At 41.1% G+C, this 13,016-nt stretch overlaps 1 protein-coding gene across 1 annotated transcript; it reads right to left on the bottom strand.

Annotated features, from left to right (window-relative positions):
* Positions 1-7,234: 7,234 nt before the first annotated feature.
* LOC130840579 (olfactory receptor 4D1-like) lies at positions 7,235-8,170 on the bottom strand. Its single transcript, XM_057716217.1, has one exon. It carries the CDS (start codon positions 8,168-8,170, stop codon positions 7,235-7,237), a length of 936 nt encoding a protein of 311 aa, XP_057572200.1.
* Positions 8,171-13,016: the final 4,846 nt, after the last annotated feature.

The raw sequence follows: 13,016 nt of genomic DNA on the forward strand, positions 1-13,016 counted from the left end.
TTCTACAGTTTCAGTTTCCCAGCCACTTCCCTTACATCAGGTATACAAAAACAGGTGTGACCCTGTTTTTTGTATACCTGTAGGGGAAGAGGGAATATCCTTGGGGAGAAACAACTGGACTCGGCTCAGGAAGCAGGGCTAGGCTGATTACCACTGGGGGCAAGGGAGCAATGGGAGTTATTAAAAACCTTCAAAATGTCTCAAAAACACATAATCATTAAGAGTTATTCCTTGGAGGCCAGAAGGACCAAGGACAATACAATTTTATAGATTTGTAGAATGTAGGGTTCTCAGGCCAAGATCCAAAGGAACAAGAGTCTCTTCAAAAGAACCAGACTCTCTGGGAGCTTTAGAATAACCTATCTCTTAGACCCGTGCTTCTTACCCTTAAGACAATCACGTAGACAGCTTATTAAAAGACAAATTCGTGTGCCCCAGCTCCAGAATTTCTCATACAGTTGGTCAATGGTAAGGTCAAGAATTTGCTTTTGTAAGAAGCTCTCAGATGATGCTGATGCCCTTATTTCGGGGACCACACTTTGAGAACCACAGACTTGCTCCTCAGCACAGGGACTGTCCTCTTTCTCCTGGAATCTTATAAATAACTGGTTTGGTTTCTTTCTTGCTTTTTCTCTTTCTTCTCCTCCTTCTTCTGTTTCTCCTATTCTTCTATTTTTAAGCCTAGTTGATATTTACTTAGAGAAAGTCGTAGATAGCAAATGTATACTACAATGGAAACTTCCTGCCCTGTAAACCTTGTCCTTTATTTTGCTAACCAAAGACCCAATATTGATTCACCACCCATACCCATGTTTGTACATCATCTATAAAATGCCAGCATTCTTTTCCTGTGAACTCTTGCTACCTTTAATAGAAGGTCAGTACAGGAAACATATATTTCTCATTATGAGGAATTGATCAACACTGGAATTAGTTGGCATTGTAACCTTGATATGCTGTAAAAACTGTCTGGTTGGTCTGAATTATTTCACGGCAAATGTTTGTTCTTTGCAAAATAGAGTATCTTCCTGTGACAGAGGAGTACAATGTGAAGCTCTTCTACATGCAAGAGATGTAGATTTAAAAAAATACTTATTCTTATTTAGAGCCTTAGTCCATTTTAAAATTGAGTCACTAAGAAAAAAATAATAAAATAAAATTAAGTCACTTAGAAAAGTAGTCTTGATTGATTCTGGGGAAGGCACAGGACTTGTGCATCTCATTGACTATCATATGGGTGATTTTGATTTCTGATTCTGATTTAGCTTTCAGTAAGAGAAACCAGATATGTTCCAGTTTATATATTCCCCTGTCAGGGCACATGTGATTCTGTAAAATGTTCACCAATCCTCATCTGTTCACTGCATCCACTAATCAATGTAATAATGACTTCCAAAGCCCAGAATGGCTGCAAAGGAGTAATTATGATAAAGACCCAGTCACGGACACTGAGCTGAGAAAAAGATTTCTCTATGTGCCACATATCTAAGAAAATATATATTTGTCAGACTTAACTTCAAACTGCTAAATGGATACAGGATACATTTAGAAGGAACTTAATTTACATCCTCATTGAAGGATCTCAGCCTCATTGGTGGTTAATTATTCCCCCCATGTGATGGTTTATTTTATATGTCAACTTGACTAGTCTATAATTCTCAGTTATTCAAACATGAACCTAGGTGTTGCTGTGTAGATATTTTGTGGATGTGATTGATTCTATAATCAGTTATTTTTATATTTTATTTTTTTAATAATCAGTTGATTTTAAGTAAAGGAGGTTATCCTAGTTAATCTGGATGTGCCTGATTCAATAAGTTAAGAGGCCTTAAGGGAAGAACTAAGATTTCCTTGAAGAAGGTGAAATTCTGGACTTCAGCTCCATGCCTGAGAGATCCAGCCTGCTCCTCCTGTTGGCCTGCCCTACAGATTTCATACTTGCCTAGCCAGTCTCACAATCATGTAAGCCAATAACAATACCTTGCAATAAATCTCTCTCTCTCTCTCTCTCTCACTCTGTCTCTCTCTCTCCAGATTTGCCACTCCAAAATGTCTCTTTGTTTCTTTGGCATGTGGATTATTTTGAGCTGAACACAACCAAGGCCCAAAAAGACTCAAGAAGAAATTTTGACTTTCCCCTTTAGCTGCAAAAAGAATTTAGATAGAGGACCTGTTCCCAGAATGGATCTATCACCAGAGACACCTGCAAAGAATGTAGGCTAGGTGTGTTGGGGAGAGGGGACAGGGCTTAGAGATCTGTGCTCCATTGTCTCTACATGGTCCAGCAAGTATTAATTTACCCAGTATTTGCTTTTCCATCTCCATGTCAATTTTTTTTCCTCTTTTGGTTGTCCACACCTCTATCTCCAATACCTTCTTTTGTGTTTAGCTGAAGATGGTATTTAAGGTGAAGGTTTCAGCCATTTTGGTGAGTTATTCAGTCTGCCTGGGTCTCTCCCATGCACATATGTTCTCAAACTTTGTTTGATTCTCTCCTGTCAATCTGTCTCATGTCAATTTCATTCTAAGACCAGCCAGAAGAACCTAGAATGGTAGAGGAAAATTTCCTCCTTCCCAACATTTCCATATAGTACTGGTCCTGTTTCCCTGGTGGATCCCTGAGTGATACACCACTTTCAATGGATCACATGTGGAGTAAACTTCATAGACGAGATTTATGGAGATCTTTCTCTCCTCACACTTAAATCATCCCCGAGTTTGATTATAAGTACTGTGGATTCAACTCTATTGAATAAAACAGATTAGAGGGGAAGACAAAAGATGTAATTGTTTGCACTTTATGTTAATGTTTCCTCTCCCGTTTCAATATGGTATAATAAATTTTCTGCAAATTCAGTTATTAAAAAAATAAGTACTGTGGAATGGCAAAATTAAGGGATAAAAGATGCTGAGAAGTGAAGTAATCTCTGGACCGTAATTAATCTACTGTGATATGATATACCACCTTCCGCCAACAACTCCTAAGAGAGCTGTTTTCACTGATCATATAAACAAAATGACTGGAGAGCATTACTTAACACAAATGTTCAGATTCTAAGGAATCAGATGCCTAACTAGCTTGGCTTAATTTTAAAGTATTGATGGGAAGTTAAGAAAAATGGTAAATGGAAATGTGTGAAGGAACTAACACTAATTGAACACCCACTATGTGCCAAGCGTAGCTAAAGATGTTGAGGTTCAATGATATCTAAAAGGAACACAACCAAGAGGAGGAAGAGCTGGGATCTGAGTCCCATAGCTTCAACGCCTATTATTGTCCCACTCTACCAGTCAAGACAGCGTGGATGTAGCTGTATTCATTGAGACTTCCGTTTAGGATGATAGGATCAGTTGTTTTGTGAGAAGATCCTAGAATATCAGTTTGGGAAGATGGCCTGGACTGTTCATCTGGGACTGTTAAGTATCTCTAAATGAAATCCTTCTGATTGTTCTGTAAGAATTTAGATACTGGAGCTCTGCATGAGGGTGGAGAAGAGCACGAGGAGTGGGACTTGCCCTCTGGCCTGGATATGTTCCCTCTAGTTCACCTTAGTCTTCACTGGGCCCACCGAACTTATTCATCTTATCTGTCAGCTTCTCTAGGCGTTTGATTTTATGCCCTATGACGAACTTTGCTCATTGTTAAAGTTTCTGACTCAGGCCAATCATGTCTCTGCCATCCTGCTACCAGGGGCTTATACCTGTGTGGCAGACACTGTCAGTTACCATTTCCAACCTCCTTCTTTATGGCTGAAACAGCCATCCATGCACTTTCCATTCCCCTTTGTAGACTGGACTGACCATATGACCCAGTTTCTGGCCAGTGAGTCATAAGGAAATTCTGCTGGAATGGTTCTAGAAAAAATCTTCTCCTCTGGTAAAAGAAAAAAAAAAAAGCACACGAATGCCTTTCCTGTCCTTCTTCACCACCACCTCCCCCTGCCCCCGCATTGGAAAAGTAGTTTATTTCACCATAAAAAAGCAAGCTGGAACAAACACTATCTCTCCTAAGGCGGATGTTACAGCTATTTTCAAGTATTTTTGAGCTTCACTTGGAGAAGCCAACAATTATACAATTTAACAAGTGTGAAGTCTTAAATCTGTTTGAAAATTTCCAAATAAAAATAATTTAGCAAAACGGCTTCTTAAAAAAAATACACACGGGACTTGCCGGACACAAGTTCTATCCCTGGTCGGGAAAGAACCCACATGCTGTGGAGCAACTAAGCCCATGCACCACAACTACTGAAGCCCGAGTGCCTAGAGCCTATGATCTGCAACAAGAGAAGCCACCGCACTGAGAAGCCTGAGTACCACAACAAAGAGTAGCCCCTGCTTTCCACAGCTAGAGAAAGTCCATCCACAGCAATGAAGACCCAACGCAGTCAAAAACAAACAAACAAACAACAAACAAAAACAAAAGCAAAACCCACAAAGGCTAACCTTTGCTAGAAACCAATGCTAATTTTAACCAATCTTTTTTTTTTTAAAGGCTGAATCACTTGAATTTGTAAAAAGTGAATGTTTTCCTCTTTGTTCTTGCTGAATTATTTGGATATAAAGATACGATGGTTGGAGCGTTGGCAGCCATACTGCCATCATGAGGGGAAAGACAAGAAATTATAGAGCCTAAAATGTTTGAGTTGCTGAAATAACCAACTGTGGAATTGCCTATGCTCTAATCTTTTAAAATGAGATAATGTCCTCATTCTTTAAGCCACTGTGATTTGGTTATGCTGTTAGTTGCAACCAAAAGCATCCTTATGGATATATATTTCAAAGAGGACCATCATAGTTTTCTAAAATGCTCACATCATCTGTGCAGCTGTGTGTCATATGGTGAACATCACATTTTAAGAGGGATGTTGTCATACGAGAGTAAATACAGAGGAGATGGCCAGGATGGTGGAATCAGGGAACTTGTCACAATGGGAACAATTGAAGGAATGTCAATGCTACATCTGGAAAGAGACAAATTAGAGGATGAGAAAAATTTTGCCAGATATTTAAGGGACTTTAGTGTGAGAGGAGGAAATGCTTTTCTGAGGGACACTCAGATCAAACGTGAAACAGTTCATTTTCTCTTCCCTCATCTCCAAACACCCACCATGAATGAGGAGAAATGTGTGAAATGGGACAGGGAGGTAGAGGTAGAGAAAGCCTAAACTAAGAACTGCCACGATGTCTTGAAGAGCCTATACCATTTATTTCTTGGATGAGATGGTTTCTGGGAGGGAAGAGGAAACAAAAGAGCTTTTGTATTATCTTCTTAACTTTGGAGCAACATTATACATTAACCAAGACTTTTATAAAGGGAAGCATACCTCAAAGAAGGTGGAGTAAATAAATATGTTATACAGAGAGAAATAAAAAGTAGATCTGAACTTGACAGGGAAAGAACAGGGTGCAGGAAAAAGTAGAAATACCTCTCTGAATAAGATACCGTTCTAGGTGCTAGGAGGGTTTAAAGATGAATAAAGCGTGGCCTCTGCCCTCAAGGAGGCCTCATCTCAGGGCAGGAAGTCGAAGAGAAAGGCCAGAACTCATGAGGTGGCAGCTTTGGACTGAACCCATACCTCAAATCTGTACCACAAATAGACATGGCCCTGCCCTCTCTGTCTTGGTTCCCCAACCGTACTACAGCATCCTCCCTACAGCATCCTCCTCTCAGCCATGTCATCCACATGATGTAAAGACTGGGTTGGGAAAGTAGAATAGTTTTCAGGTTATCCAAGGAGTGTTTGGTAGAAAAGAAACAAATCTAAAGGGAAAAAACCCTTATGGGAAATAGTGGGCTGGCTAAAAATTCATTCAGTTAATGAATACGTTGTTCAGTAGAGTTCTTGGTGAAAAAGAAAAATGTGTCTTTTATTTTTATTTATAACTGAACAGGCACTTCCCTGGTGATCCAGTGTTTAAGAATAAGGCTTGCAATGCAGGGGACACCAGCTCAATCCCTGGTCAGGGAACTAGGATCCCATGTGCCACGGGGCAACTAAGCCTGTGTGCCACAGCTACAGAGGCCACATGCTCTGGAGCCCGCATGCCACAACTAAGACCCGATGCAGCCAATCAATCAATCAATCAAATAAAACTGAACGGACTTTTTGGCCAACCCAATGTTTAGACACTGTTACAAGTGAAACCACTTCATAAATACCATGGGGGGAGGGGGGTGGGGGTGGGGAATGAACTGGGAGATGGGGATTGCCATATATACATTACTAGTAAGAAAAAATATTAAATTGTAACTTTAAATATATGCAGTTTATTGTATGTCAATTATATCTCAATAAAAGTTCTTAAAGAAAAATAGGTGGAAACAACACAAGTGCCCACTGACGGATGAATGAATAAACAAAAGTGGTCTATACATACACATGTATATGTGTACATAACACAATGGAACGTTATTCAGCCTTAAAGAGAAAGAAAATTCTGACATAGGCTACAACATTATGAACCTTGAGGACATCACTCCATGTGAAATAAGCCAGTCACAAAAAAAGAAAACTATTGTTTGACTCCACTTCTATGAGATAGTAGAGTAGCCAAATGCACAGATACAGAAAGTGGGATGGTGGGTTCGAGGCACAGTGAGGAGGGGGAATAATAAAGAGCAGGTTGTTGTTTAATGGATACAGAGTTCCAGTTTTACAAACGAAAAAGTTCCGGGGATTGGTTGCACAACATAAATATACTTAACACTACTAAACTGTACACTTTAAAATGGTTAAAATGGAAAAAAAAAACCCACAGTGGGGATGAGGTGGAGAGGCAGGGAGAAGAAAAAAGAATGTGGTTGTTTCAGAGTTGAGATGAAAGTGTTGAGCATTCATCACAGGTATTCATCCATAGATGAGGAACTCTCTAAGTTTCCCCCTGTGATAGTGGGAGACCCTGAGTTTCAAATCCCTCCCACATCTCCTATCTCGAAACTTGGAGTCAGAGGAACCATCTCCTGGTCAAGCTCTGCCTCTCACTTGCTGTTCACCATTGAGCATGTCACTTCTCTAAGTTTTCTCATAAAATTGTTTAATACAATAATAGTATCCAGTGTCAATTTTGTGAGAATAAGACAAAAGTGTGAAAGTGCCTAATACAATACCTGACACATCGAAATATTAGTTTAATCTCAACTGCCATTCTCCCTAAAGACTTTCCTCCACTTCTCACATGGAAAAACAAAGGTTCAGGGGGAAGATTTTTCATTTAGGGTCAACCTATTTTAAGTTCACTCCCTACTGGAAATCACTAGGCACTTGCCTAATCTCTTCATGGCTGCCTGCATCTCCTGGGTTCTCAGGGTGTAGATCATGGGGTTGAGCATGGGGGTCAAGACCGTGTAGCTGACGGACACAGCCTTGTCCATAGGGAAGGAGGTGTAGGGCCGGGCATAGATATAGATACAGGGAATGAAGATCATAGACAAGACAATGATGTGGGTGGTGCAGGTGGAAGCCGCCTTCCTCCTCGCCTGCCCTGAGTAGGACCTCAGCATCAGCAGGATGACAGTGTAAGAGATCAGAAGGAGCAAGAACCAGATGAGGACCAGCATCCCACTGTTGGAGATCATAAGGAACTCCAGGAGGGAGGTGTCCGTGCAGGCAAGTCTTAGCACTTGTGGAATGTCACAGTAGAAGTTATCCAGGATGTTGGGGCCACAGAAAGGCAATGGGAGCATCAGAACCAGCTGGACAATGGAGTGGAGAAAGCCCCCTACCCAGGCAGCCACCACCAGCCCCACACACACTCGAGTGTTCATGATGGTGACATAGTGGAGGGGCCAGGAGATGGCTATGTAGCGATCATAGGCCAATACTGAGAAAAAAAAGACAGTCCCACCCCCCAAGAGGTGGAAAAAGAAGATCTGGGCCATGCAGCCCTGGTAGGAGATGGTCTTGGTCTCATAAAAAAAGTCCACCAGCATCTTTGGGGCAGTGACTGAGGAATAGCAGAGGTCTATGACAGCCAGATTTCGGAGCAGAAAATACATGGGTATGTGGAGCCGGGAATCAGAGGTCACCGTGACCATGATGAGGAGGTTTCCCGTGACAGTGGTGGTGTAGACAAACAGGAACACCAGAAACAAGAAGAGCTGGAACTCCTGAGTCTGTGAGATCCCCAGGAAGACAAATTCTGACACCCACGTGAGGTTCCCTGAATCCATAGTGTCTTCTCCATTCACCTAAAGAACACACACCACAGACAGAGATGCATGAAGTTACTATGTGCCCTTCTAGTGCTCAGTGGCTCAAAGCCATTGTCCAAGTCCAGATGATGGACATCCTTATGTGCAGATCATAATACCATGTGCTGATATAAATGGCCTTGTCTTTGGAGAGTTCACTAATTGATGCTAGCATACACATTCATGAGATATTTTAAAGCCATCCAGAGACATATGCAATCGGATTTTCAATGATTCAGTGTAATATAGTGATGCAGAGACACTTAGAGTCCAACAGAACCAGAGTCAAATTTCAGAACTTTATATTTCCTTGAGATTTGACCTTGAGTAAGTTATCTGAGTCTCAGGTTCCACATCGGTAAGAAAATGTTTTCTCTATAAGTTTGTCTAGGGGAGTGAATAAAATAACACACGTTTCCTAGAACAGAGTCTGGAGTAGTAAACGGGAATCACTCCCCTCTATGTAGTCTCCTACTCTAAAGACTTCCTCTCTTTCCAGTCTCTAATACATTTTTGTATCAATCATTTTTCTTTCATGCAACAGTTAACATATCAGAATGTTAATGAACTTTTCATATGTCTATGTTTTTCTTTCATGATTCAACAATAATGTGCTATAAACATAGTCTTGATTTCACAATTTATTTGTGCCCTGCAGTGCCCATCCTTGCTCATGGTCAGTAATTAATAGGAACCTGGTGTTAATTCCAAGGTGGGTGAAATGCTCTGGGTGTGCGGGTCCATGCAGTGGAGCCTTTGGCCAGAACTGCACACCAGGAATATTCCATTTTCCCCATCCCCCACGGTAGGTGGCCCCTCCACTGGGTGAGGCTCCCCTCACGCAGATCATATGTACAGATGAGTGGCAGAGGGGTAACTATTTAATTAGTGTAGAAATAGATGAATATATAGTTTGAAGGAGACAGAGCTCTTCTGAAAGACAGCAATTTCAGAAGATGATATTGAATCCAAGGGCAGAAGAGAGAAAAAATGTTGAAGGAAAAGAAATGGAAATAGCTGAAGAATTCAAGGGAGGAAGGAAATTATAAGGAAGGAAGATGAGGGATAGCATGAAGGAAGGAAGGAGAATGGAAAGGTGCTGGGTCAGGGAGAGAATGGGGACAAAGGTGAAGAAGGACAAGAGGGTGAGAGAAAGAGGTGACAGGGGAGGGTTAAGTGGATTCTCCCCTCTCCCTGCTTCCTCTCAATCCCCACCTGCTCTCACCTGACCTCCCAAACTCCATTATCTATTAGAGATCACTTCTTATTTTTCACTTCCATCTTCTTTTGCTCCAGGACACCTTCTACACACCTGCACATGAAACCTTTCTAAATGCTGAAAATATCACATTCCCCTTTCACATCTATTCTTGTAGTGATGCTCACCAGAGTCCATTGGGAGCTACATCCAATACTTTGTGGGTCAAGTCAGGGTAGAAACACACACATGTGCATGCAACTCAGCATGTCATATAGGGCTGTAAAACAACCTCCACCTGCCTTGCAAATCAGTATCTCCACCTCTGATGAACCACTAGCTCTTAATGGATTACAGCCGTAAACATGCCATATATTTATTTAATTCCATGTTGGTTTCTTGGAATTTTGTTCATACCTTCTCAGTCCTAGAAAAACCCCACTCAAATGTCACCCTCTCTGTCACTCCTGTCACCATTTCTCCCATGCAGAATAAATTCCTCCTTTCTTAGGATTCTCATAACATTTTAGAAATACCTCTGTTATAGATTTATCATCATTCATTTTTTTCCGCTTCCCCCTCAACCAACTACATCATACTTTCAACATCTCGGTAACCCCAGAACTTGGAACAGCAGCTCTGATAACAGCACATGCTCAGTGAATGTTGCCAAATAAGGTATTAAGTAGGGAATTGATTATGTGGTGATTTTTAAAGTGAATTTACTTACCCTCTGTTCTCTGTCTCACAAGGCCAGTTCTATATTTGGCTGCTAAAAGTACTGGGTTTTACATGCAACATGAAGCAGCTGTTTTAACAGCACACCCACCCCCTCATTACTTCGCGAGGCTCTCCTTCAACACTAGACTTAGTACCATCAAGTCTAGGTCCCTTGTTCATTCTCCCCACCCTCCAGCAGGTGTTTCCAAGAACCTAATTACCATTGACCTATCAGCAGGTGTGGAAACCCTCAGTCTCTCACCTTCCTTTAGCCCCGAATGGGGGAAGAGAGTTCAGGTCTTACATCTTTCTGGGAGGTGCTCTCCATGCAGCTTCACAGCTTCCTGATCTCTGCCCATACCTCACACACATGACTCATGGGCATGACCTTGGGGAAGAGGGGATATCCTCAGGGAGAAATTATTGACCTGAGCTTAGGAAGCAGAACTGGAATGATTCCCACTGAGGGCAAGGGAACCATGGGGGTTGTTAAAAAGTTTCTATGTCTCACAAAAACACTTACTATTGGAAAGGTCACCTTGAGGCCAAAGAACAAAGAAACAAACAAAAATCCAAAACAACAACAAAACCCCCACAAAATAACAAAAGAAAACAAAAACCCACCAAGGATATTGAAAACTATAGAGATTCATGACATGTAGGATTAGGAGACCAGGATCAGAAAGGACGGAGTCTCTCCAAAAGAAACAAAATTTCTGGGATTTTTGGAAGGACTCATTCCATAGTTCACTGGTTCACACACTTGAGCATCCATTAGAATTACCTGGACTGGATGTTAAAACTCAGAAATGCCCGAGCAGAATTCCTGATTTAGTAGGTCTTGGTGGAGCTGGAGAATTCACATTTCTAACAAGTTTTCAGGTGACGCTGACAGTGCTTCTCTGGGGCCACAGTCTGAGAACCACTGACTTTGAGTTTCACTGCTCTTGTCAGCACAATGGACAGTTCTTTCTCACAGCCATCAAGACAATTGGTTTGACAACTTACTTAAAAAATTTTTTTATCTTAACTTGGATAATATCAGAGGTAGGAAAATGTTTGTATCCTACATTGTAAATTCTCTCTTTTATTTTGTCAACCAGATTTCAAGTTTGATTTCCCATTCATTTACAATTTTGTTGACCCATCTATAACATTCTAGTACTGTTTATATATGAATTATTACTCAATAAGTTCCCTCTTTTCATAAAAGGATTAGTTCAGGAAGTGCATATGCCATTTTATTATGACGAACTGTTCAGAATTGTAATTAACTGACTTTAGAATCTTGGTGTACAATAAAAACTGTGATTCTTAGATAGAGTTTTCATTTCTACATGAGATTTCCAGGTTGGTCTGAACTCTTTTGTTACAAATACTTATAGCTAGCAAAATATAACCTCTTGGGTTTATAAAAAAAACTATGTTAAGCTCTGTTTTTTTCTACATAGAAGAGATTCTAAAAACACTAATTCTTCCCAATATTTAGAGTTTTAGTTCATTTTAAACTCCAGGCTCTTGTCAAGAGCCTGGTTGATGCTAGTGAAGGAAATAGGTCTTCTCAATCTCCTTGACTGTCAGATGTCACTAACTGTAACATTATTAGCAGTAACTAATTAAATTATGTGGATTAATTCACTATCATTCTCACTTGGTTTTCAATAAGAATGCCCTTGTATCTTCTAGTTTATATATTTCTCCTCTCAAGGAGTATACTCACATAAATAAGTATGAAATGTCTACCAAACCACATCACAACCCCAAAGTTGATTCCTTAGAGCAGGATTGTGGGTAATTTATTTGTTTTAAAAATTGATTACAATGTTTCTTATTGTTTTGGAGTTAGTGTACTTGGCCCATTGTGAAAGCTCAATAAATGTGTAAAAAGTTAATAAACAGAAATTTCAGTTAAGCTGAATTGAGAGACCAGAAGGGGGAGCTCTCACACCCTGACAATAGCAGAGCCCAGCAGGAAGAAGAAAAACTCCTCTTCTTTCCTGGCAAGGACTCAGCCAATGAAAAGCCATGGACACTTTGTTTACTGTAGCCTGCCACTCTCCTTTCTCTCTCTAAGTGCATTCTTCTCCCTCCCCACGGGGGACTTGCACGTGGCTCATCATGGGTGCAGACACTGAATTGCAGTTCTCTGCTGATCCTGAATAAACCTGTCATAACTGGGGAAATAGTTGGTAGTCTATTTGTTTTAGATCAATATTTGTTAACATAACTGAAACATCCTTTTTTAAGGGCAGGAGAGCAATGAGAGGCAGACTGGGTACGCCTCAATGCTCAATGCTAAGGATATAAAAATAAGACATACATTCTCCCCTCAGATCGCAGGGTGATGGGGAAAACAGACCCAGAAACATATAAATGCACTTCAGAGAGGAGATAGCTCTACCAGGGGAATGCTCAGAGGTTAAAAGGCTGAGCAAATAAGCATGACTGGAAGAGAAGGAAGACTTCAGAGATGAGATGATGTTTAAACAGAGGTGAAGTGCAAGTGTGTTAGGCAGACAAAGGAGGGAAAGTGTGTTTCTGGCAGGGAGAACAGAGCTCCAGAGATGAAATGGCACAGCATAAACCCCATGTACCCTCAGTGGCTCGACACGGCTGGAGCACAGGGGAAGTGGTGGGACTTTTTGGGGGAGAGGAGGCAGGGATCACTGTGAATACTGTTAAGAGAGCAGGCTCATACATTTAGGTTTCACCTTGAGGGAGGTGAGAAGCCAGTGGAGGACATTATGCAGAAGAATGACCTACAGATGAGGGTCTCTCTGGCAGCAGGGAGGAGGAGAGAGGGGAGAGTGGAGATGATGGACATAGTGGTGCAGCTCCTCTCTTTATTCATACCCCATCCTGTTTCCAAAAAGACTTAATGAGGGCAGACAGGGGTTTAAACTGTTC

The sequence above is a fragment of the Hippopotamus amphibius genome, chromosome 17 (assembly GCF_030028045.1).
Source record: "Hippopotamus amphibius kiboko isolate mHipAmp2 chromosome 17, mHipAmp2.hap2, whole genome shotgun sequence".
Taxonomy (NCBI): Eukaryota; Metazoa; Chordata; class Mammalia; order Artiodactyla; family Hippopotamidae; genus Hippopotamus; species Hippopotamus amphibius.

Excerpts from the sequence above, each read along its gene's own strand:
- LOC130840579 (XM_057716217.1), bottom strand. The coding sequence starts at position 8,170 with ATGGATTCAGGGAACCTCACGTGGGTGTCAGAATTTGTCTTCCTGGGG.